The 22,467-nt window shown below is 41.6% G+C and overlaps 1 protein-coding gene across 3 annotated transcripts; it reads right to left on the bottom strand.

Annotated features, from left to right (window-relative positions):
* Positions 1–2,794: 2,794 nt before the first annotated feature.
* On the bottom strand, positions 2,795–22,370 carry CD53 (CD53 molecule). 3 transcript variants are annotated; one of them, XM_042953363.1, is made up of 8 exons: positions 22,279–22,370; positions 9,326–9,405; positions 8,067–8,243; positions 6,529–6,603; positions 5,921–6,016; positions 5,313–5,393; positions 4,143–4,226; positions 2,795–3,325 (listed from the first exon to the last, which is right to left on the bottom strand). In XM_042953363.1, the coding sequence occupies exons 2-8, from the start codon at positions 9,386–9,388 to the stop codon at positions 3,254–3,256; spliced, it is 648 nt and encodes a 215-aa protein (XP_042809297.1). In that variant the 5' UTR covers positions 9,389–9,405; positions 22,279–22,370; the 3' UTR covers positions 2,795–3,253. The 3 variants fall into 3 exon arrangements, with proteins under 3 accessions (XP_042809297.1, XP_042809298.1, XP_042809299.1); XM_042953364.1 differs by lacking the exon at positions 22,279–22,370 and adding an exon at positions 9,630–9,720; XM_042953365.1 differs by lacking the exons at positions 9,326–9,405; positions 22,279–22,370 and adding an exon at positions 8,487–9,304.
* Positions 22,371–22,467: the final 97 nt, after the last annotated feature.

Raw genomic sequence — 22,467 nt, 5'->3', positions numbered from 1 at the left:
CTTCTTGTTTGGAACTATTTTAAACTAAAGTTTTAGTTTGAGAGTTTGCAGATGACTCAAACACTATAAATTTGCACTTTAAGCCAAATGGTCAGATTATGGATTCAACTTTTTAGGGATATTACCTTCCTCTGCTAAATTGCAAAGTTGAGGACAAATTTTCACATAATCTTTGGTGAAAGTGAGTGGTATTTTTAGTTTACTCTTTTACTAAGGTGTATATAGCACTTAGGTGCCTCTGACTTATAAGAGGAAAGATCTCTGCTTAAACTCTCCGCCTTAGACAGACCCTAAAATTTGCCTCCTATACCCCGTGTGCATGAAAACTGAAATCCAAGTTCACCTAGTTTGGCAAATGTCCTCAAATTCCTCTTACCTCTCTGGTTCTCATCATCACAACGTCTCTGGCTTGAGTATTCCTCACTTTCATTCCAGCTAAATAGTGCTCTTAACAAAATGTTTTAAAGCTTTTATCTAGCACTTTAGTTGTTTATAGTGGCAGTTTGGTGTAGTAGTATTGTCTGCTATCTTATCAGAAACAGAAATCTCCTTTTGCTATTTGACTCAATTTAGATGGTTTCTATTATTTTAAACAAATGCTTATAGCAACTACATTTTTTTTCCACAAAATGATTGGCCTAGATTTTTTTTAATTGTATAGTTTCATGGGCTTTAAAATCTGAACTCTATTTGTGGTTATGACACAATTTTTATTTATAGTTAATTTTTGCCTTTTCTCTTTCTTTTTCTAACTTGATTAGGCCAATAATTAATAGAGACAAATAAAGAGGAGTTAAAATAGAATGTAATAAGATCTGTGAAGTTTCTATGAGTGCATTATGGAGGTACTCACAAAAGACATTTTGTCAATATTTAAATGGGGAGATGTACATAAAGCTCTTAGCAAGCAGTCTCATACTTGCAAAGACCTCGATAGATATTAAACTTGGTCATACTAGGGAAACCTACCTTAGAGAGAGGGTAGGAATTATCCAGACAAAGGGATCATTGGATGAATGGGAGAAATCAGTTTGTATAGATAGAGCCCAGAGCAACTAAGTAAACTTTAATAGAACTAAAGTGTGGAATAAAAGGTAAGTCTGGAGAGCCAAGAGTGGGACATATGTAGGGCCTAGTAGACATAATAAGGAACTTTATCCTAAGAGAAACATAGTATTGGAGGGTTTCGAGCAGGAAAGTATCTTGTTTCTATTTATGTTTTAGAAATATTATTTTTGGCTGCTGTATGGAAGATATCTTAGATGGGGTCACTGATGGATACTAGGAGAACAGATGGTGGACTATTGAAGGAATACAGGCAAGAAATGAAATAGGAAAAATAGATGAATGGGGTATCTGGTAGGTGAACCGTTAGAACTTTATGAATGACTGGATGTTGGAGTGAAGGACAGGCTAGAGTTCAGGACAAAGCCCAGGTTTCTGGCTAGGGCACCTGGGTGGTTGGTGTTATCATTCACTGATATGGGGAACAAAAAAAGAGGAGCCGGTTTGGAAGGTACAATAAGTTTTGTTTTGTACATGTTGAACGTGGGATGCTTTTGATACTTGTGCTCAAAAGAACGTGTCCTCTGTTCCTGGTCTCCCTCAGGAAAGTGTAAAATATGTAGGTTTCCCTATAACTACCACGAAAATGACCAATTTTCCTTAAAGGGAGGCGGGAGATCTTACACAAAACTTCAAGAACAAAAACCCAATTCTTCTGTCCTTTTCTCTACCTTCTCTACATTCGGTTCTGTGCGAAATACGTTCTGATTTTATGCTTTGTAACATATGGTTATTAAATCATTTAATTTAGCTTCTAGACAATATAATTCAGCTTTTCCTGGCCCAAAAGACATGATGTTGTTGACAGCTTCTAAGACGGCCCCCAGTGATTTCCACTCCCTGGTATTCACATCCTGTATAATCTCCTGCCCTTGAGTGTGGGCTGACCTTTTTGACTCACTTCTAAGGCACATAATATGGCAGGATTGATGCGATGGAACTTCTGAGTTAGATTATAAAGGATTATGGCTTGTTTGGGGTGCTGTATTTCATATTCTCTCATGGCTGTTTTGCAATGGGGGATACCAACTGCAATGTCGTAAAGTAGCCCTGTGGAAAGTTGCAAGTGGCAAAGAACTGAGGCCTACCAAGAGGCATGTGAAAGATCTTGAAAGTACATCCTCTTCCAGTCCAGCCTTCAGATAAATGCAGCCCTGGCTGACATAGTGATTGTAGTCATGTGAGAGACCACGAATCAGACTCACTCAGCTAAGCTGCTCCCAGGTTCACCACTCACCAAAAAGAACGTGAGATAATGTGTCTATGTTCTCAGCCACTAAGTTTGGGAATAATTTGTTATGCAACAATTGATAACTTATCGACTGCTGGGAGGACATTCAGACTGAGTCACAAAAAATATATTTCAGATATAAGAAAAAGAATGTAATGATTGAGATCACAAGCTATTTTGTTTATTGAAGAGTTAAAATAGTACATTAACAAAACCTTATTTGATAGAGAAATAACACCAGAATTCTTATGAATGTGATTATCAGCTAAACCACCAGAGATACTGGTCCTGCTGAGTTCCTCCACAGCTATGTAAATCAAAGGCTGAGATTGGCTGAAGTCAGGATACAAATCACTAGACAGTTTCTTCTGGAAGGACAGAATGAATCAATAAGGCCCGTAATAAGGAAGTTGAAAGAAACCTTACCCTTTGGAGAAAGAGTACTCCGTCATTCCTGTAGCCAAGGCCCAGGCCCAGCCAAAAGGAAGCAGGGGGTTGTAACAGTGATCCAGTGAGTCTGGCCCCAGAACTCCCTTCAGTGTGTCTTTTGCTTGACTTTGGAGAGTGGACAGGGCATCATTTGGAGGCTAGAGAGTTATTTGACAATAAGAAGATGCAAAGATTCAAGTCCCAGACTCATCCTTTGATCTTGAACCATTAGTGCCAGAGGTCTCTTGGCCTCTCGTGTCTGAAAAATGGTCGGTATTAGTGTCACCACCTTGAGGGACATAGGTGCGTCTCCATGAGTGGGTGAATGATTGTTCTGGTGCTTGAGATGGGAAATGACTAGCAAACACATCTCTTCTCTGGTTATATGAGACAGGGACCAAAACAGGGAAGAGATGAGAGGGGGACAAAGACACCAGGCCAAGAGGTGACCATTTAGGGCTTCATGCTATAAATGACTTTGGATTTCCAGAGATGAAATAAGCCTCTCCAGCACAAGGCAGTAGCGTGTCACAACCCTAGGGCCTGGCTGGTTTTATCAATCTGGCAGTTCAAGGTCAGCGCAAAGGACATCCCCAACACCTGAGAAAAGAGTTGGGAAAATATCAGGTCTTCATAGGAGGAGCCATCTCTCCCATAACCCCTGGGATTAGCCCTAGAGAAAAACAAAGTATTCCTCACACTGGAACCACCCTTCCTGCCATCACTTCCAATTCCTTCTCCATTCCCTTAGTTAGCTTTAGAAAGGCAGCGGGAGATGATGGTGCAAAAACAGTAGAGGATAGAGTGTTGGGACATCTTTGTCTCCTTAAGAAGTCACTTGTATAGTCAAGTTCTGCACAAGTCAACGCTGTGCAGTGAGCCATCTCTACACATGCCCTGGGACTCCTTGGTTTCCAAGCAGAGAAAAACTGTTTCCCCCTGAGCTTCTTGATCGATATCTTAGTTATTCTGTGACACACCCAAAACGCTTGTATATAAAAATAGTAGAAATGTCACATAATAAAAAATTTGCCCCTGACTTATCATGCTAAGCAGAGAAACAAGGAGGAAATTGATTGTAACTTTTATCAACTCCTGCTTAGCATACAAGGCCAAATTTTCATATAGAATGTTTATCTATTGCAAGCTTTTCCATCCCAGCTGAGTGAATGACCAAAGTAGGGGTCTGCTTGATGACCTTTAATTTGACTATGAAGCAATCATATCTCTTAGGGATAAGTTGACCCGATAGATCGGGATATTTTCTGTATGCCTCAAATTGGTAATGACATCATTTGCTACGTGACTGGGGAAGCTCATATTTATTGAACATGTACTATGTACCAGGTAGTGTTTTAAAACCTTACATGGCTTAAATAATTTAATCTTCACGATAGTCCTGTGGTTAAGTTCTTACCTGGATCACACATACACAGATAGTGATGATTCCAACATGCAGGAAATTGGAATGAAACCACTGTTTTGCTTTTGCATAGCAACCCTAGAAAAAAATCACAAGTACAAATGATAACACTATATTATTTGACTTTATCAGGAGGCTAATTTCAGAAGATAGTTTCTATTTTGCCTTATGCCAAGAGACTTAGACCATTTTTATTTTCTTTCTATGGTTGAAGAAACAGGCTTCAAGCAGCAAACATTAAACAGAACCCTTTCTGGTGTTGTTATCATTACAGTGACACCTGATGCAGAAGTCCTAGATCTTTGCACACTGAGTCAAAGTAGCTCCTGAGAGGCACCTCAGCAATAGGTATCCTTAGGTTTTTTTGAACTCTCACTGCTGACTTGAGATTACTAAAAATGAATATAGCCCGTGGAATTCTAGGTTTGGTTGCATCTCAGCTTCTGCTGAAATGTAAATCTATCATGGCCCTACCAAGCTCCAGGGCAGCTCTCGTTGGTGAGTGTTTCAGTCTTTCTTCACAGACCTAAAAATGTCTGGAGATTTTCAAAAAATCCCAAGGGTGCATAACATGGGGTAACAGGAATTTAGGAACTTGATCTTGAGGGAACATGACCTTGGCTTCTTCTCTGGGCTTAATCTGGAGGTCCGAATTCAGTGGACCGGTTGTTTCAATAGTTCCGCCAACTATCTCTCTCCCCAACTCCTCACTCCTTCACTTATGATTCATTTCACCAAGGGGCTGGGTGATGCCTTTTCCAAGAAAGAAGAGCAGAGAAAGAGGAAGAAGGAGAAGGTTTTCTAGCTCACCTTTACAAATTTCTCTTTCAACAATAAGACCTAATTTTTGCTCAAGAAAAATGTAGATCTACCACTGTCATCACATAAACCTTCCCCCCTCTAATGTAATAGTTTAGAGTAGCAAGATTTGTGATGGCCTTCCTAGTCTAAATGAGGCTGTTCCTTTTTTGTTTCTTTTGTCTAGTTGTCTGGACAACTTTTGTCTAGTTTGTTTAGTTACCTGGGTTGTCTCCCTGGCCTCTGTTTTGTCCAAGGTTCCCTGTTTCTGGCGGGGACGATTAAGCTCAGTATGACTGGAGTTTCTAAGACAATTGAAAGTTTAACCAAAGAGATTAATAACAGAAATATTGCTTAAAAAATTACCTGAACTTGTGGACCTTGGGGGCAAGATGCTGGTGGGTGACCGTTCCAATCACTTGTTCCATTGACACCACAACATTGCAGCTAAAAGCCAAACCCCCAAGAATGTGATGGTTAGAAAGTCAACAGAAAGAAAATTGAACCTTGGAGAGAAGGTGGGCCCTTCATATCTGACTCTAGCCAAAAATCCAGAATTACCTGGGCTACTATGGCTCCTGAGAACAAAATACTTTCAAATCCATCATACCATTTCCATCACATAAGGTTGCTTGAAGCAGACAGGGCATATTTAATTTACTCACATTTTACACATGAAAAATTAAACACACAGCGGATTTAGTCTGACATGGTTGAGTCTTCCTTACGTCTCAGTAGGACTTAGATAATAAGCCTACCTGAGAATGGGAAGGATGAGAGAATGTAGACAATTTTGTACCAATCAAACTGATTCCTGTGCTCTCCAGTTTGTGACTGTTAAACATTATTCTGACTTAGGGACTGTGGACCTTAAATTCTGAAACTTTCAAGAAAGGAAGGTCCTTCTAGCTCCCAGGGACTGAGGTTGGAAAATCAAATCTGGTTGAGCTGAGGAGGATTTCATCTACACTCACCAATGACTGGATGGAATCCCACATCTCCCTGGTGCTGTTGTCCGAGCGGTATTTCTGGATGCTGGTAGTCAGGCTCTCAGACACATACTTATTCAGCTGGGCGGGCACATCCCAGCAGAGGAGACATTATAAAAAGCAGGTGAGTTCAAGGAATAAGCAATTTCTAGTATAGGCTAATGGTTCCATTTGCTCCTCCCTTCCAAATGATCTCCTCAGAGCTAAGGGTGTGACAAGAGGGAGTATATATACAGGAAGATGGTGCGTGGTGGTGATCTCTTGCCCTTCCAGAACTCTAGTTTTTCAGAGGAAGAGGGACAACCAAAGCATGGGCTCTCTTAGGCATGGAGACAGACATTTTCTACTGCCAAACATGGAGAAAAGTAAGTAGGAGGAAGATAAACTTGTTTTTATAGCTCTTCCTATTCATGCTTCAAAGCATGACTCAACGGCAATCTCCTTTAAGAATTTTTTTCCTCTCCCCAATTACAGTTGATTTTTCTTCTTCCATCCCTTTTCCACTTTGCTTCTACCTCTATTATAGGATTTATTTGGGGCCAACTTCTTCCCTACAGCCAGAAATACAACGAGTTGTGCTCTTTGTAGCTTACCTTCTGTTCATACACGAAGAGCAGGATGGCCAAGGTCACCTCCGCAAGGAGGATAATCAGCAGCAGGATAAAGAACTGAAGCAAAGCAGAGACATGCTCACAGTGCTGATTCCCATTCTTCCCTCACTCCCACGCCATGCTGGAAACATCTAGGTGTGTCTTTGCACATGTGCAGAGGCTCCTGTTCCTGCCCGCTCGGACATTCATAAACCTTCTCTTGCTTTATGAGGGCTGTGTGTCATTTTTCTACAACTAGACCCCAAGTCTCTGGAGGGCAGATCAACTGTCTTGTAACTTTGTTCTCCCCTTCCCATTGTGCCTACCCAATTCCAGGCGCATAATACATATGCAATACTAGTTGTTGAATCAATGAAGCAATTTTGGCATCGGCTTTTTGAAAGCTGAACAAAAGACCAGCAAACTAACCTATGTGCCTTTGGAGTTTGGGGCCTGGTCCTTTCTGCAAGATCAGGGCTAGTTTGGGGTGGGGGCAGGTGATAGTGGAAGTTGAGAGGAGCCCTGTACAGATGGGGAGAAGAGGTATTCTAGTCACCCTCCTAACCCTTATTTATCTCCAACTGGAGAAGCTTGCTCCCTCTATGCTAATCACACACCACGGAAAACACATTTTCACTTCTTCCCTCTCCTTCACCTTTTTATCCCAACACTAATCTTGGCGGCTTTACCTTTTCCCTGTGTCTATCATCTCCCATCTTTTGCCATTAATCTGAGAGCTATCTGAGAACAGGGACTTCTTAATTCTATCTCTTGGCTCCAGTTTGAGTTGATTCATAAAGGAAAAGAGATTGACCAATGACTTAAGGAAGAACCGAGGCAACTGGGAACACTTACTTATGGACGGAATGGCACTGTTACAGCAAGCACTATTCTGGGTCTACTAGAGCAACAAGGAGACTTCCTTCAGAGAGCTTACAAACAAAACCTGAGTCCAAGGGTTCTCCTCAGGATACTTAACTGACAGGGAGCAACTGAAAGGTTCTAGCATCTCTCATGTTAGATCACAATGGCTGCCACCTAGGCCTTCACCTAAGCTGAGTCATCACACTCTAGTGTGCCTTGTGCAGATCTGAGATAGAGAAGCATTTTCTGCCTCCTTTTAGGAAGGCCACAGTACTCAGAAGAATCTAGAGAGTAGATTTTCCACCACTTAGTGACTCTGACTCAGATCCTCAAAATACGTACCAATGTGAAGAGCACTTAGGCAGGTGGATGACACTCGATTTCAACCAGACATGAAGAAATAAAATGCCATAAAGGCAAATTATGATGCGGGTCATTAGTAACACTGTAAAATGAATCCCAAGGAGGATAGCAATGTCCTCTGCCACCCATCCCTGGGATCCCAGTCAGAAACAAAATACTAGTGGTCTAGACAGACTCAGATGGTCTAAAGTGCCAGTCTTATGTTCCTATGATTTCCCTGTGACCATAGATTAGCCACCAAGAAATATCTTGCCTGGGGCTTAGGGCATCACGTCCCTCTACCTAGGGTACCACATCTGCTGCAAAGGACTCACCGACATAAGCAGGCACTTGTTCTCCTTGATGGAGCCCATGCATCCCAGGAAGGCAACCACCATGATAATGGAGCCCACGATGACAAGCACATTGCCCAGTGGGAGGAAGGGGAGCAACCAGAGGTTGTTGTGGATCAAGAGATAGATCCCAAAGCCCAAAATGCAGCAGCCACAAAACTGAAAGAAAGAATTCCGCAACACTCTTGAATATCTGCTCACATTCTCACTTCAAATTAGAATCAGCTCTTTCCATTGGTTCTATTTTTTTTTTAATTTTTTTTTAACGTTTATTTATTTTTGAGACAGAGAGAGACAGAGCATGAACGGGGGAGGGGCAGAGAGAGAGGGAGACACAGAATCGGAAGCAGGCTCCAGGCTCTGAGCCATCAGCCCAGAGCCTGACATGGGGCTCGAACTCACAGACTGCGAGATCGTGACCTGAGCTGAAGTCATACGCTCAACCGACTGAGCCACCCAGGCGCCCCTCCATTGCTTCTATTGAGACTGTCATGAGCAACCTCTTTCTCCAGCTTTCCCCATGCATCCAGAAAAGAGGTGACCCTAGCTTCTACCCGTGATGTCCTACTCACGCTTCATCCCACCCATATCAGATAGCAGGGGAAGCTCCTTCCTGTGAGTAATACAGTATCTTCGTGCTTCAGATCCCCCACTCCTCGTTCCCACAACGGCTTACACGTGGTCTTCCCTTTGGAAACCACAACCGTTAGAGGGGAGGCCCTGGGTGAGAAGTTTATCTTGCTACGCAGAAAGCTAGAGAAGCCAAACTTTTAAGAATCTTCTCATAGACACTTGAGTACAAACCGATTCTATATTTGAAGTTCAATTGCTGGATTTGGTACAGTGAAACTTTCCCGAGAAAGGGGACTTCCTTTTCAATCAGCTATTTGTCTAAGGGACTGGGGCGAGGGGAGAGCAAGAAAAAGAGTCATTTATACACAGAACGTAGAGTGTCAGGTTTCTCACCCGTAGATGTCAGCAGTGAGCAGTAGTCGCCTAAAGTCCCCAGAGAGAAACAGCCCGCCTATAAATAACTGCACTGGTACTTTTCAATTGTATAAGCATATCCTATGGCAGGATGGGAAAAGGGGAGGAAATTATTACTCCCTTGTTCTAAGCTGGTTATGTCATTCCAACACGCATCGGTTGCTCTTCGTAGCAGACTCTTCAGTAGAGGACAGAGAAATAGAGTGTAGCCGGGAGGAGGTGAGCTCAGTCATGCTCGGAAGAAACACACTTACCCAAAAGAGCAAGTTGAAGAAAAACAGAACGTACTTCAGCAATTTCAAGCCACTCATGCCCATGCTGGGATATTCTTGCCCTAAAAAGTGAAAGAAAAGAGGAGGTAAGTGACCTGGCACCAGAGAAGAGAGGACACAAATGTTCAGGGTTTAAAATCTCCAGCATCACCATGGGTTTGAGCTGCGACTCTCCTCTGGGAAGTTTCCCCAAACTCCCGGATCTCTCGATCTCTGCATTGAGGTACCAATCGGTTTATCTTGGACACTCACTTTGGCTCCAATTCTGCAAGCCAAGAATGCTTACCGCTGAATTAGATGCTGTAGAAGAAACCCATGGAGCTGCTCTCAGAGGAGAGTGAGTCACAGTGACACCCCTAGGCCAATTCTCAGAGACTAGAGCTTGGGCACTCGCTCAAGAAGGTGACCAGGGTTCAGGCATTAATCAGCTGATTCATCAGCTGTGGAGAAGGTCAGTGACTTGATCAGCCTGTTCCTTAAATGCCCTGAGATGCATGTACATACCACATGTGGTCTATAAACCTCTCCACATGAAAATGGGGGGGGGGGAAACCTATGTCTGATTCATTCTTTTATTGAAGCAACGTTTATGATGTTTTCTGTCCTAGATATAGTGAGAGATATAACCATGACTCTCCAGTACCTACCCTCCAGAAGATGTGAATCTTACAGCAGAGGTAAAACTGGCTAACCAATACCCAATGGAGGAATGAAAAGGGATAGAAATTGGAGCTTGATTTTTTAAAAAATATAATTTCATTTCCCAGCAAGGACATTAATGTGCAAAGCCTCATCCTCAGTTCTAGAGATCTGGATACACAGTTGTGAATTTTCTGTCAGACACAATTAGTTTCCCTAGAGTAACTCATATTTTAAAACTGCACATAAGACTGATCCATAAGGCAGAATGTCAATTTATTGGTTTTTTCCCATTAGAACTATGCCTTTTCTAGTATATGGATTGCGTGTATAATCCATTGCTTCTACCCTCTTAACAGCAGCCAGAAATCAGATGGTCTTGAGGGATAGGTCAGTAAGTGAAACCCATGATTATTTAGTCTTAAAGGAACTCTCTGGGAAGGGAGAAATGGAAATATACTATTATAAGGTTCTCATGTGTGTTGTGGTAATGTCACTTGAGGAAAGACTGTGGTGAGTTAGAGATGTAAAGTATAAACCATAAGGCAACCTCTAAAATAACAAAACAAAGAATTGTAATTAATAAGCAAGGGAAATAAAAAATTATTTTAAACTACTAGATTAATTGAAACAAACCTAAAAAGAGGAAAAAGGAAACTGCTGTGGTCTGAATGTCTGTGTCCCCACAACATCCACATGTTGAAATCTTAATGCCCAATGTGATAGTGTTAGGAGGTGGAGCCTTTGGGAGGTAGTTAGGTCATGAGAGTAGAACCCTCCTGAATGGGATTAGAGCTCTTCTAAAAGAGACCCCAGAGTGCTTGCTAGCTCCTTCCACCTTGTGAGGACACAACAAAAGGTCTGCAACTCAAGAGTGGCCTCGCCTGACCATGTAAGCATCCTGATCTCAGACTTCCAGGGTTCAAAACTGTGAGAAGTAAATTTCTGTGGTTTGTAAATTACTCTGTCTGTAGTAGTGTGTTATAGCAACCTGCACAGACTAAAAGAAAAACAAAGAACAGATGGGGAAAATAGAAAGCAAATATTCTCAACTCTAGCCATATTAATAGCACAGTAAATGAAATGCTCTAAATATTCCAGGTATGACACAAGATAGCCAATTGGATTAAAGAACATTTAGTAATGAATTATCAGCAAGAGAAGTTAAGAAAACAATCTCATTTAAAATTTCATCAAAAAGAATAAAATGCTGGGGTGCCTGGGTGGCTCAGTCGGTTGAGTGTCCAACTTCCGCTCAGGTCATGATTTCACAGTTCATGGGTTCGAGCCCCACATCAGGCTCTGTGCTGACAGCTCAGAGCCTGGAGCCTGCTTTGGATTGTGTGTCTCCCTCTCTCTCTCTGCCCCTTCCCTGCTTGCACTCTCTCTCTCTCTCTCTCTCTTAAAAAATAAACATTAAAATAAAATAAAATAAAATGAATAAAATGCTTAGGAATAAGTTTAACCAAAGTGGTAAGAGATCCTGGACACTGAAAACAACAAGAAACTGATGAAAGAAATGTAAGAAGACACAAATAAATGGAAATATATTCTATGCTCTTGGATTGGAAGAATTAATATTGTTCAAATGTCCATACCACCCAGAGTAATCCATGGATTAAATGCAATCCCTATAAAAATTTCAATGGCATTTTTCTCAGATACAAAATAAACAATTCTAAAATTTTTGTGGAACCACAGAAGACCCTGAATAGCCAAAGAAATCTTGAGAAAGAAAAACAAAACTAGAAGCATTATATGTTTTAATTTCAAAATCTATTACAAAGCTATAGTAATTAAAACAGTATGATGTTGGCATAAAAAACAAACACATAAATCAATGGAACAGAATATAAAGCCCAGAAATAAACCCATGCATATGTGGTTAATTTATTTACAGCAAAGGAGCCAAGCACATACAATGGGAAAAGGCAGTCTCTTCAATAAATTGTGTTTGGAAACCTGGACAGCCACATTGCGAATGAATTGAACTGGACCCCTATCTTCCACCAATCACAAAAATAAAATAAAAATGGCATAAAGACTTGAATGTAAGACTTGGAACCACAAAACTCCTAGGAGAAAACATAAAAGGAAAGCTCCTTGACATTTAGTTTTGGCAAGGATTTTTCAGATATGACACCAGAAACAAAGGCAACAAATGCAAAAATAAGCAAATGGTCTGTATCAATCTAAAAAGCTTCTGCACAGTAAAAGAAACCATCAACAAAATGAACAGACAACCTACTTAATGGGAAATAATATTTGCATCATATATCTGGGAAGAGGTTAATATTCACAATATATAAAGAACTCCTACAACTGAATAGCAATAAACAAAAAGTAAAATCTGATTTTAAAATGAGGAGAAGGGGGTGCCTGGCTGGCTCAGTTGGTTAAGCATCTGACTTTAGATTTTGGCTCAGGTCATGATCTCACAATTTGTGAATTCAAGCCTGCCTCAGGCTCCATGCTGACAATGCAGGGCCTGCTTGGGATTCTCTCTCTCCCCCTCTCTCCTTGCTCCTTCCCCACTCTCTCTTTCTTTCTCTCTCTTTCACAGTAAATAAATAATTTTTTTTTAAAAAATGGGCAGAGCAAGTGAATGGACATTTTTCTAAAAAAAACACACAGATGGACAACAGGTACAGAAAAAGATGCTCAACATCTAACCATCGGGTTGGGAAATGCAATTCAAAACTGCAATGAGGTATCACCTCATACCTGTTAGAATGGCTATCATCAAAAAAATAAGAGATAACAAGTAGTGAGAGGACATGGAGAAAGACAACCCTCGTTGCACTGTTGTTGGGACTGTAAATTGGTTACAGCCACTATGGAAAACAGTATGGAAGTTTCTAAAAAAAATAAAAAAAATTAAAAATAGAACTACCCTACGATCCAGCAATCCCGCTTCTGGGTATATATCCAAAGGAGAGGAAATCACGGTCTCAAATATCTGCAGCCCCATGTATATTGTAACATTATTGACAATAGCCAAGACAGGAAAACAACCTAGGTCCAAACTTCAATAAAGAAAATGTGGTATAAATATACAAAAGAACATTGTTCAGCCATGAGAAAGAAGAAAATCCTCCCATTTGTGACAACATATTCTCAAAACTCAGAAGACAAAGAGTCCCATTTAAAAATGGACAGGGCGCCTGGGCAGCTCAGTCAGTTAAGCATCCAACTCTTGATTTCGGCTCGGGTCATGATCTCACGGTTGTGAGATCTGAGACTGAGCCCCATGTTGGGCTCCCCACTCAGTGTGGAGCCTGCTTGGGATTCTCTCTCTCCCTCTTCTCTGCCCCTCCCCCTGCTTGCACGCGTGCTCTCTCTCAAAATAAATAAACATTTTTTAAGAATAAAAAAATAAAAACATAAAAATGGACAGAAGTTATGAACAGATAGTTCACCAAAGAAGACACATGGATGGAGAATATGTTCATGAAAAAGTACTCTACTTCATTAATCATTAGGGAAATGTAAATTGGGGAAATGAGATACCCGTACCTCCTAGAGCGGCTAAAATTAAAACAAAAACAAACAAACAACAACAACAAAAACCAAAGACAAAAAACTGACCATACCAGGGACTGATAAGGCTATGGTTTTGGTGAAAATGTAAAATGGTATATCCACTTTGAAAAACATTTTGCCAGTTTTGTGAAAAGCTAAACATACACTTATCATATGATTCAGCCACACCACTCCAAAGAATTTACCAAGAGAACAAAAAGCATATGGTCATACAGACTTATCCAAGAATGTTCACTGCAGCTTTATCTGTAATAGCCCCAAACTGGAAACAACCCAAGGTCCATCAACAGATGAATAGAAAAACAAGTTGATATAGCTATGAAATGGTGCACCACTCTGGAGAAAATAAAAAGTCAACTGTTGATACACAACACAGCGCTGATGAATCTCCAAATAATTATGGTGGATGAACAAAGACAGAAAGAAGATCCATACTGTATGATTCCAGTTCTATACCATTCTGGAAATGAAAACTGATATATAGGAACAGAAAGCAAGCAGATCAGTCATTGGGGACGGACATAGAGGAAAGTGATGGTAGTGGCAGTGTTAGATAAATGAAAGGAGAATAGAGACAGGCAGGAGAAAGGGATTGCAAAAGACCACAAATAATCTTTTGGAAGTGATGAATATGTTACCTTGACTGTTGTGACAGTTTTAGGCATGTACGCATTCGTCAAAAGGCCCTTCCTAATTTGTTCCTGTCCATTTCTCCAAACTTATGGCAACATCTCCTGTCTAGAGAGCAACACTGAGTGCTTGTTTTAATGGCTCCTTCTTTACCTGTGCCCTTTGCTGGAATTTGTCCCTTTCTCTCCCTCTGACCCCTTACTTTGGTTAGCCACTATTCATCCTGACACTCGGCTCCAGTGTCACTCTTCCAGGAAGCCCTCTCTCCTTGTGTCTACCTCTCCACACCCCAGCCGACTCCCCACAAGGAGTGCCTGTAATACCTACACATCTCCATTATTGCCCTAGCCACTTTGTCTTATAATTATCTCTTTCCTCTCTGGAATGTGAGCTCCTTGAGGGTAGGAACTAGTTTATTCATCTTTGAATCCTCGAGATCTTACACAGTCCCCTGATCACACTAAAAAAAAGTGCGATTCTTCAATAAACCTTTGTCCATTAACCCCAAATAAGCTGATGGAGTGCAATAAACGTGACATGGCAGCATCCGAAGCCTTGGGCTTGAGATTTATGCACCAAGAAGCTAAACTTTTGGACGTGGGCCAATAACTTACACAGAAGGTTGGGCCAGATGCCTCCTAAGGTCACCGCTTCCCTAACATCCGGGGATTCTGTGAGACCTGCTTCAGGCCCCCGTAATTGAAGTGTACACAGAGCACCAACTAATGAGGCAGCCAGAGACCTGCAAATGGCCCTCCTGATTCTTCCCTTCGACAGGAAGAAAAACCTCTTGTTTCTCTTTCCATGATTTTCCACTTGCTGAGACTCCCACCAGTTGAAGGAGAAAAGCTGCCTATTTGGTGGAGATGGTCACTACTTTCACCACACGCAGTGATGGCCCCACTTTTTGTATTAACCCAGATAGAACAGCACTCTGCTCCCCCACCCCCCCACCCCGCTTTCTTCCTTGTGACTGTGCCAGTTATCAGCTCCTGCCCCTTCCGACCCCACGGTCTGGAAGAACTGATATCTCTCTGCAGTCAGAATCTGCTGCCCAGCCCCATGACTCATGGTTCAGTGAAGAAAGTCCCTGACATCAGCTTCCAGGAAACTCCTGTGATGAAACTGCAGTTAGCTGTGGCCATCTCCCACGGCCCGCTGTGGAGGCCAGGGATGAAGCTCACTTTTTAGTTTCTGCCAAGCAATGATCTTGGGCTAGTAAACCATCGTGTGCATTCCTAGTTCTATCCCTCCCCCCTTTTTAAACCCATACTTGCGGGGTCATCAAATCTAGTCTTGAAGCAGTCAAGCTTAGGAATGGCTAAGGTTGGGGGGCACCTGTGTGGCTCAGTCAGTTAAGCGTTCGTCTCTTGGTTTTGGCTCAGGTCGTGATCTCTTGGTTTGTAAGTTTGAGCCCCACCTCGGGCTCTGTGCTGACAGCGTGGAGCCTGCTTGGGATTCTCTCTCTCCCTCTGTCTCTGCTCCTCCCCTGCTCTTGTGTACTCTCTCTCTCTCTGTCTCAAAAATAAGTAAATAAATGAGTAAACAAACAAACAAACTTAAAAAACAAAGAAGTGGCTAAAAACAAACTTAAAAAACAAAAAAGTGGCTAAGGTTGGGACAGAAGCTTCAAGAAGCTATCAATTCAATATAGCCTTATGTGATCCAGTCTTGGAACCACAGTAAGATAGCTTCGGTGTTATGCAGACTGTTATATTTATGAGATGTTAATAAGTGTTCCCCAAACAAAATCAAGCAAACAAAACCATAGGGACTGAAAGGAATCCATGGTCAAATAATTTTGGAAGTAAACAGGATTAAATAAAAATAAAAGAAAAAGCAATAAATAGTTCTTTTAATGAACGACTTCTGAGCAACTTGTCATACACTAATGTACATTGTTACCACACACCTGTTCTTACAAGATTACTTATAATAACTCAAAGGACATAGTGTTCCATGGAACACAGTTTGATAAACACTAGTTAATGGAATCAGATGGACCTCGTTTTGAATTCTGGTAGTGCTGCATGCCAGCAATGTGGCCTGGGGTAAGCTGTGTAACCTCTCTTTCACAACCGTCTCATCTTTAAAATAGTGATATTCACATACGGTTCACAGGGTGTTCAGGGGGTTAGATGAGATAACATTTCCTGGATGGCTCAGCATCAGAGTGCTTGGTTCAGTGAACACTGACTAAAAGATCGTTTATTTATTTATTTTTTGAGTGAAAATGTGTTTTATTTCTCTTTTTTGTGTATTTTATTGTATTTATATTAAATATAATTTATTGTCAAATTGGTTTCCATACAACACCAAGTGCTCATCCCAACAGGTGCCTTCCTCAATGCCCATCATCCACTTTCCTTTCTCCTCCAACCCCATCATCCCTCAGTTTGTTCTCAGTATTTAAGAGTCTGTATGGTTTGCCTCCTTCCCCCTCTGTAACTCCCCCACCCCCAACCACTTTCCTTCCCCCTGGTCTTCAGTTAAGTTTCTCAGGATCCACATATGAGTGAAAGCATATGGTATCTGTCTTTCTCTGCCTGACTTATTTCACTTAGTGTAACACTCTCCAGTTCCATCCACGTTGCTACAAATGGCCAGATTTCATTCTTTCTCATTGCCAAGTAGTATTCCATTGACTATATAAACCATATCTCCTTTATCCATTCGTCAGCTGATAGACATTTAAGCTCTTTACATAATTTGGCTGTTATTGAAAGTGCTGCTATAAACATTGGGGTACAAGTGCCCCTATGCATAAAAGATCAAGTTTAGAGCTTCCCTACCAGTCCATTCCTAAGGGCAACCCCAGGCTTCCTGCTAGATTTTCAGGAATAAAATACATCAGGGACCAGAAGGCCTTTAATAATCCTTTGCTTGATTCATTTTTGGGTAAACACTTAAAAAAAAATCTTTGTTCACCCTCTGCAAAAAAATTCAAACAATAAAGAAAGTACAAGTGTAAAGCATAAAAATCTTCTGAAACCCTATATCCAAAGATAACCACAACTGACATTTTTGGTGAACACCTTCCTAGACATTTTTCTCTATGTGGATCTATTTGACAATTTACACAGAAGGACAAGATATTCATCAAGGTGACTGTTGGCTTCCTATCCCTTTCTACACAGAGACTGTAGAGGTTTGTGGAAAGTGGGGCCTTGATTCACACAAGATTTTTCTAAATAGAAAGAAAATCTGTTCTCGAAGAGGGCCCCCGAGTTCAGGCCAAAATAAATTTAAATAGATGATGGAGTTCACTGAACCCTGTACAATGCCAAGTTCTTCACAAATAAATCTTATTTACTGGTGCAAGGTCACCCAGCTAATGAACAGCAAACATAGGGCACAAGGCAAGGTCTCGCAGCCTCCTAGCCCACCTTCCTTCTGCTGCCCCAGGCTCCATGTTGTGTCTCTCACTTCCCAATCCAACTCACAGCCCTGCAGTGTGAGGAGCCCCAGGAGGACTCCTTCCATCCTTCAGCGTGAACCCCTGTGAGCAGTGGCTGCGGAGGAATGGGGGTTCTGCAAGTATGTCTCTTTGAGGAAGTAATAAGCAATTGCAGGGGGAGAGGTGATACTCAAATAAAACCACACCAAACCATCCACGTTGATGCATTAGTTTCCCCTCATTTCTCCGTCACTTTGTCCAAGGAATGTGTTTGTCATCTTAGTTCTCCCCAAAATTGTGGTCTGGTGAAAACTTTTTCCTTTTCAAAGCTGCGATCAGGGAGAGAAATTAGTGATCTGTAGAAGAGAGAAAGAAGGAAGAAGCGAAGAGGAGGGAAAAAATGAGGAAAGACAAATCCAGATGATCTTGGAGGCTCATTTCTTAGAGGTTGTGTTTCCCTTTGCTAAAAGTATGTGGAGGTTTCCTGTGAAGGGTCCCTGTCCTAGAGACCCATCTATGGTGCATTCAGGCAAGCTATGTCCAAAGCAAGCAAGTTTCTCTGTAGGATAATAAAAGCTGCTTATGTGGTATTCCCATCAAAAGTTTGAATAACCTGAATCCAGTAATGAAGAAACAGGAGACAAATATAAAATATAGAGACATTCTATAAAATAGCTTCAAGAATATCAATGTCATGAAATACAAGGAAAGACTCAGAAATTGTTCCAAGCAGAAGGAGACTGAAGAAACAGGACAGTTAAAAGCAATGTGTGATCAGAGATTTCCAGTCTCCATAAAGATACTAATGGGATACTAATTCAGATGCAATCTGAATAAAATCTATAGATTGTTAACAGTATTGCATCAGTGTAAATTGCCTATTTTGATGAATATAAAGTGGTTATGTAAGAAAATGCTTTTGTTTGTAGAAAATACACAGTAAAGTACTCTGTGGGAAAGGATATTAGGCCAGCAATTACCCCCAAAGAGAAAGTCAAGGAAGGATAAAGAAAATGTGATAAAAGGTTACTATTTGGGAAATCTAGGGGAAGGGGGATTCAGAAATTCTTGGTAGTGTTTTTGCAAGTTTTCTTTAAGTCTGAATTTAAAGAGACAGAGAAGGAGTGGAATATGAGTAAATAATCTAAGGAATTCTGATCTTTAAGTCATTACATCACATAATTCCCTAATGGTATAAATACTGAGATTCCACAGGAGCTGTTTTTAGAAGAACAAACCACGGGATGATTCTTTAGAGCCTCTGTTTGCTCCTGATATAGATTATTAAGCCATGAGTCCAAATTTAAAAGACATGAGGTATCAAAATAATTTCCCACCCCCATTCCTCAATCCAGTTCTCCTGAAATATAAAATGTCAAACAAAACTTTGACAAATTAAATATATTTTAAATATTTGATTTGTTAGCATCTTGATGTCAGATCAACTGGATTTATAATTAAGTCATGTTCTTTATGTTTGCTCATGTTAAAGTGTACTGGAGATTTCTTTATGTTTATGAGAAAGTTTATAAGGAAAGAGAGTATAGTGTAATGAGGAGGAAGGAGCATCCCATTGAGAATCAGGAATTACTATTTAATTGTACGATTTTGGACAAGTTTCACCCTACCTGGAAAATAACCAGTTTAGAATGTTACAAGAATAGCTAACATTTCCTGGGCTCTCACTATGAGTTGAACACTTTATTCGAACTTCAATAACCTCTAAATTCCACTGAAGTAACAACATTCTAACACTTGGAAAATAGTGCTCTATTTGGAATGATGACAGCTCTTGGCCATAGTTATGATGTACTGATGTTACTGCTTGGGTAGGAAGCCTCCTGTGTGCTTGTGACGTGGGGACTGAATAGAGGACTTGCCTCTGTACCCCAACACAGAGGTCTGAACTCTCACCCAATGGCTTTGGAAATGGCTCCCTTCTTCTCAAAGAAGAAAGCTGTGTCCAGACAGCTTTCCCACAGTCACACTCCAGCTGCAATCCTTGCCTCCTCTGGCCCAGCAGCCACCCTGGAGGCCTACTGTGTGTAGCAGTCTTCTCTCTCTGTTTCTTTGCTTCAGGATTTTGTACCTGCAGGGGCTCTTGGGGCCCGGAGCTTCCTGAGTGCAGATACCCAGTCTGTGGGCCCGGGGTGATCTGCACACACTGGGTACTCAGTACAGGAAGTGCTGGGGGAGGACTAATATAAGAACACAAACCAAACCACTGTAACTAAATCAACATAGCGTTTCCTGGAACAGAAGCCGAGAGAGAGAGAGAGAGAGAGAGAGAGAGAGAGAGAGAGAGGCCATAACCTCGAAAAAAGCTCCTAGCTTCACCCTAATCTGGGGGAAATCGAGATTGAGGAGTAAAAAATCTGCCCCTTCACCCTCATTTCAGGCCACATCCTATCAATACTGACATCTCAGCGTACCCCTAGACCTACTACCCGCCCAGTTGTTTGGTCTTGCTTCTCACTTGCAGGTTCAAGGGTTCTAGATCCAAGGCAGAGAGGGAGATTTCCACTTCCTGTGCTCCTGCAGCCATGGCTTGCACTACAGCCTGACTTGCTTACTCTCATTTCAAATATGTCTGGGGGGTGGGAGGGTCACACTTCTTTAAGTGTGCATATACTGTGCCCTACCTGGAACGCTGTTTACCCCCAGTCTCCATAGCAAAGTCATACTTCTTTGAAAACGACCCAAAGCAGTCACTTCCTTCCCAAGGCACACTCCAACATGCCTACCACATTTTGTGCACTTACCCTCCATTATAGAAAAGATCACATTGTGCTGTATTTGTGTGTGGTCGTGTCTGTGCTCCATAACAGAATCTACAAATGCTTTGAGATTGATAAGCACCAGCTTTCCCTGTCTCCAGCACTTAGCACAACGCTTAGCTGTTCTTATGCTGTGGGCTGGGACTAAGGAAGGGGAACAGGTTTCAGATCTGGTGTCTGAAGCCCTCTGGGTGGTCAGAGGTCAACCAGAGGACACCAGGAATCAAAGACCAATGGAGCTTGATCTTGCCGGTTTGTGCCGGTCAATTACCAAAGGAGAAGTGGCTTAGCAGCCACAAGTGCACAGGGATGGGCTTTGAATCATTCCCTGTGGGCATAAAGGCGCCCAATCCTTTCATTTAAAGGCTAAGTACTCTTAATTGGCTCACAGGGAAAACAACACAGGAAATCATGCTTCAGCTCAGTCTCTGCTCCAAACCAACCGCAATTTCAAAACAGTGCAGATTCTGGTGGAGACTGAGAAGTAAAACTTCTTTGTTCAGCCAGCAGCTTCGACTCTGCCTTTGCTCAGTGGTCTTTCCACAGCACTTACACATCTGATATCATACACATACACATACACATCTGATAACATACACATCTGATATCTCTTATCTTCCACAGGAGTTCCTAAAGGGCAGGACTATTTTCAGGACCAATCTCTACCTTGCTACTCTGCCTCCCCACCAGTATCTTCCAGAGCACAGTGCCTGGCTCCAGGAGGCACTGAACATATGATTATTAAATGAATTCATTAAGAAGTCTGGTCTTGGGTGCGTCAGTCAGTAGAGCATGCGACTCTTGATCTCGAGGTTGTAAGTTCGAGCCCCACGCTGGGTGTAGAGATTACTTAAAACAAAATCTTAAACAAATAAAATAAAAATTTTTAAATTTGTGGCTCAGTGGCCCCTGAGGTGCTTTGGGAATCTAAAGCCCTCGGTGGCATTGCTATCCCTCATTGTTAGGTGGGTGGGTATGGTCCTTGAGGACTTTTCTGTCTCCTCCCGGGTATGATCAGTTGAGATTCTTATGGGTCTTGGAAGGAGAAAGCTCTGATATTCTGTGTTTCCTGTGGTCACCTGACATCCAGTAACTATTATGGTGGTCACAGACCACCAGAACCAAAGCTTGGCCATGACTTTCCGAGTCCAGGAGGCCACAGTCATTCGTTACGTGGCGTGAATTAGAAATGGTTACAATATCAAATTTTGTTGGTTGATGCATGTCATATTATGTTTATCAATATTTACATTTTGTATACTGAATGTATATATTTGGCAGGGTTTGGCAGAACCCTGAGGATCACAATGTTCTTTCTGCTATTTGAAAACAATCAATCTAAGCATCTCTTAGGCGCATTCAGTTTTTACCTCTTGATATACAGGCAGTGGGCATTCTCTGTGTTCCTGACTCTGAGCTGGGTGTTGTCATTTGTAGCTGTCCTTCTATTTAGTGGCTCTGAGGAATCACAGTGAGATTCATAAAAATTTGTAAAATTAAGAACTGCCATCTTCCGGCTGCCTTTCTTAAGGCTCTGGCTGTTGGCTCTCTCCTCACCTTAAAATCACAAGATCGGTCTTCTAAGAGACCTGAACATGTATGAAATCTCCACAATTTCATGTCACACAGAGGGCTCCAGACATCAGAAATGACTACACACAAAAATTCAAGTTCTGAAGCAACTTAAGCATATAAACGCCCTGACCCAAAGAGGTATCAGATAATGTGAACCAATTAATTGAAAAGTCTTTCTGGCCTGCTTGCCTTTTGAGGGGTGCTAGGATCTTGGTCTTTCTACCTTCATGCACTAAATATCTGTGAAATAGAAGTTGCAGGAGGTTTTAGGCTTACTAGAGAGATCTACGGAGACTCCTAAGAAGATACCTTATCCCACACAATATGGTTCAGGTCTTTGCTCTCAAGTCCAATGAAAATATCACCAATCTTACCTTTTGCAGGCACTTTCGCTCAGTTCTTCAGGCAGGATTGGTGATTACACTTGAAATGGCCACGACAAGGCTGGTAACACGGACGTCCGGGGCTATTTGTGTAAAAGGAGAAGTGAATGGAAAATAAATGTGCTCATGCTGTGACGACAGGAAGCCCAGTTGAAGAGAGGAGGAAGTGAGGCTCTGCCC

The sequence above is a fragment of the Panthera leo genome, chromosome C1 (assembly GCF_018350215.1).
Source record: "Panthera leo isolate Ple1 chromosome C1, P.leo_Ple1_pat1.1, whole genome shotgun sequence".
Classification (NCBI taxonomy): domain Eukaryota; kingdom Metazoa; phylum Chordata; class Mammalia; order Carnivora; family Felidae; genus Panthera; species Panthera leo.
This window is presented reverse-complemented; position numbering and strand designations above follow the sequence as displayed.